This window comes from Electrophorus electricus, chromosome 16 (assembly GCF_041902795.1).
Source record: "Electrophorus electricus isolate QZ-2024a chromosome 16, ASM4190279v1, whole genome shotgun sequence".
In the NCBI taxonomy this organism is placed as follows: domain Eukaryota; kingdom Metazoa; phylum Chordata; class Actinopteri; order Gymnotiformes; family Gymnotidae; genus Electrophorus; species Electrophorus electricus.
Window position 1 is genome coordinate 20,223,954 of NC_137512.1, and position 3,773 is coordinate 20,227,726.

The window sequence follows — 3,773 nt, forward strand, 5'->3', positions numbered from 1 at the left end:
AGCAGATCTTTTGATTTGTTATCTGCTCCTTGTTGGGAGGTGGGGATATAGCCACACTCATATCTGTATGAACATGAAGGGTGTTTTGATGTTTTTATGCCCATTGACATAGAAGGCTATCTCCTTGGGAGGTGAAGGGTCTCTTGCCTCTGAATGACCTATGACCTACGTGAGTCTTGCTGAACTGATACTGCCTTTCTGCCCCAGAGGGATGTGGGCAGGGATAGTGCCTGTGTGATGAATCTCAGTTGTAGGCATTTCATTCATCCCTGAGCACACTGAAATTATAATTACACACAAATAAATATAGATATATTATATATAGAGAGAAGAGGAATATTAAAAATAGCAGATTACTTATAAATTTATAAATGTATTTTATTTGCCTCTGCAAGCTTCTTGTGACATTTTTTATTTAAAGGAAGCAATGTATAATACATCCATTAAAGTAATTAAAGATTCCATTGTAGAAATGACTTCAGTGACATAAACAGAAACACATCAAACCATTTATAAAATGTATGTCTTAAATTTGTACATGTTACATTTTTAGATATATATCAGGTTCCCTTGTATAGACTGTACGTAGGACTATGTCATCTTCTAATGAGTGTAGGTTACTGAACTGGCAGTAATGTGATTGCAGGTGCGAGCTCACCACGCAAGTTAGCGGTGGACTCAGTTTCTCCTGCCAATCTGTTTATGCCTCTGTGCTTGCGAACAAAGAGGCATAGGCCTATTCATTAAGCACATAGTTCTATAACACACCGCTGAGATACGGGGAAAAATCACACAACAGGTGGCATGATTACCACGGTGCCAATGTCGTTCTTCTAGCTTTATGAACTGTGCCGTTCAGCTGTTTCATAATACTGCCTCGATGCCACAGTTCCGTGAAACGGGCTGACGATTCAAAGTTAGGTCTGTGTCTTTGCGAGCACTGTTCTGCCTTTTATCCCCATGTTAGCTGGTATGTGCCTTTCCCGGAGGCTTTGAGCACGTGTTATTATACATGTCTATCCCCGACACGTGCAGATACAAGAGCCTTGGCTGGACCTCATGCGGAACTTTCAAATAGAGGATTTAACCCGAACCTCCTTAGAAATCAGCGGAGTCGGCTTCACAATGCCCCATTGAAAACATCCTCAGAGATATCTCGTAATGTTCCTAAAACCTATGAAGTAATATTATCTATTTTACGTCTTAAAATACAAATGCCAATTAGAGTGTATATTACAACATAATAGACAATGTTAGAATAAACATAACTTTTTGTTGTAGTGCGCCTAAAGTGTTGCTAGAAAAATTAGGCACATGAAATAAATTTTACTTAGACTATGTGGATCTTTGTCATTAACCCGTTATAAACCTGTGACTTCTACATTTTCTTTAAAGTTCTCTTTAAAATTACAATAAAATAAATTTGTTCGTCTACATTGGTATAACCATAAATCTTTTTTTACATTTTTTTTATTGTTGATAGCTCAAAACGTTTCCATTTAAAGTCTTTTTAAAAACGAAGTGAGATCATTTTGGTCGATAGATGAAGAGACGCTAAAGCTGCTGCTGAACGCCCTAACCGTTACTTTGAATGCGCCATGTAGGCTATTCTTTGTTCCAATGCACGCAAGGAACCCTTGAGTGACGCTCCAATAGCCGTACTAATTATGACCATGTCACGTTGTGTCTGATGGATTTGCAGTGAGGCCGAGAATTCTAGTGAGCGCAAGACCTACAACGGTACAAAGCCTACAAAGAATTAAAAAAAACCCCAACATAATATTTATTCGTACAAAATGGTTTGCAACAAACTTATACTTTGACGTAAATACATAATAGAATAAATCTCTTTATATACAATAAAAAATACAATATCATATGAAAGCAATGGGTTGAATAAATAACCTAAAAAACTTAAAAATATAAGTAACAGTAGAAACATTTCCCTAGTATGGATAGGGCCTTTCTGAACACGGGACAGAACGGTTTCCTGGGGTCAGAATACATAATGCATAAGGCCAAATACTTGTCTTTTGATAGCCTTTTAGTCTATTGTCATAGCGTTGAAACTGAATTTTCACGCTCGTTCTTCTGCTCTATCACTCTACAAATTGTAAAATTGACTTTTCACCTCAGCCGGCTAAAGCAAATCTGTCTTCTGCATTCGAAATATAATTTCCTCTATCTGGGATTGAGTTCAAGATTGGAAGAATGGAATATGCTGGGAAAAAAGTGCAAGTGTATGGGAACACCAAATTCAACAATACAAAACGTATAAAAATAAGAATATTCTCATTTGTGAACTGTAACAGCAGTTAAGGCAAACAGTGAATACGCAGTCTCTGCGCTAAAAAGGGTAACAGAAACATATTTCCCTTATTAGTCTAAATATTTTAGCTACAGACGAAAGAATATTTGACTACTTGATTAATAGATGCCAGGGACAAAGCTGTGATAGCTGTAAACGACATCTGTCTGCATAAATCCATAGTCATCCATTGCTGCTGGGCTGCCAGGGTTCGAAGTGCAGTATGACGGAGAAGACGCTGACGAAGATGCGCTTGATACCCAAGAGCAAGCGTCGCTGCCTGGGCTTGGAGCGTCTGCTATGCAGCTAAGTCCCGGGAGTACTTTTGATGTGTCTCTTGATTTCTTCTGGCGTTGGTCTGCAATACGGATGGTTTCAGAGAGTGCCCAAATGTAGTTATGGGCGAAACGCAGAGTCTCGATTTTGGTTAGCTTTGTGTCGTCTGGGAAAGCAGGTAGCACGCTCCTGAGAGTGTCCAAAGCATCGTTAAGATTGTGCATCCTGTTTCTCTCGCGGTCGTTCGCCTTCAAGCGGCGATTTTTCTTCATCACGTGAACAGTAGCTTCGTTCCTTGCCCGCCCCCTGCGTTTCTTCTTCTGCTGGAGGTCAGCGGCAGTGTCCTGGAGGCTATTGGCTGGGGATGCGGGCTTGCCGAACGAGGAAGCCGGGGAGGCGGCGTGGATACTACTGTGAGAATCCTCATCGTCTGTGTGAGTGAAGGAGTAGTCGCAGCTTGAGCTGTCGATGTCCAAGTATACGGACTCCATTGCAGTGCACAGTGTTGCTTACCTGAGGAAATAAACAATGAAATATATAAATGAATAATTAAATAAACGTTATAGGAAATTGCTCCTGTTCAAGTGTGCTTACTTGGGACGGTTCGTACATCATATGGTTTACATACCTTTTGTGAGTTTAGAAGGTAAGGCAAGAATCAAAATTCTTCCTAGAGACCAAAGTCCTGCAGATAGTTTTTGTTGAAGTTGAAGGCACGCGTCCGTCCTGCTTTTGCTCTTCAATCAGCTCGTGTGAGCCAGTGAGCCTGGCACACGACTGGCCTCAGTTACCTTATATACCCTGATAAGACAATGGAAGTACCCCCCTCGCTTTGGCATTTTGTGGAGGATGAATGAATGGGTTGCATCAGGTCTGCCCCGTGCCGCACGACTATCTCATTAGCATAATTTATGCCAGTTGTTTGTTCGCCCTCTGAAGCGTGCCTGTAATCACCGCTAACCAATCGGAATGCCCGAGCGTTGCTCAGCCACGCGAGCAGCGCTGTTGCTATCTGTCCAACGAGGACCAAGCCCACTTTAAGTTAAACCTCTAAAGGAAAATGAGAAGAAACGACTACCCGAACTCACTAGAGTACATAGACCCCCGGGCTAGGCACGCTTCGAAAGTTTGGCAAGTGTTTTCCTAGTCTAGTAACTCGAGGAAATTCACACTTACTGCTGATTAAAAT

The 3,773-nt window shown here is 41.2% G+C and overlaps 1 protein-coding gene across 1 annotated transcript; it reads right to left on the bottom strand.

The window, feature by feature from the left end:
- Positions 1-1,761: 1,761 nt before the first annotated feature.
- neurog1 (neurogenin 1) lies at positions 1,762-3,330 on the bottom strand. Its single transcript, XM_027003638.3, has 2 exons — positions 3,213-3,330; positions 1,762-3,097 (listed from the first exon to the last, which is right to left on the bottom strand). The coding sequence occupies exon 2, from the start codon at positions 3,073-3,075 to the stop codon at positions 2,428-2,430; it is 648 nt and encodes a 215-aa protein (XP_026859439.3). The 5' UTR covers positions 3,076-3,097; positions 3,213-3,330; the 3' UTR covers positions 1,762-2,427.
- Between the last annotated feature and the right edge of the window lie 443 nt (positions 3,331-3,773).

Coding starts and splice junctions, on each gene's coding strand:
- neurog1 (XM_027003638.3), bottom strand. CDS start 3,075: ATGGAGTCCGTATACTTGGACATCGACAGCTCAAGCTGCGACTACTCC.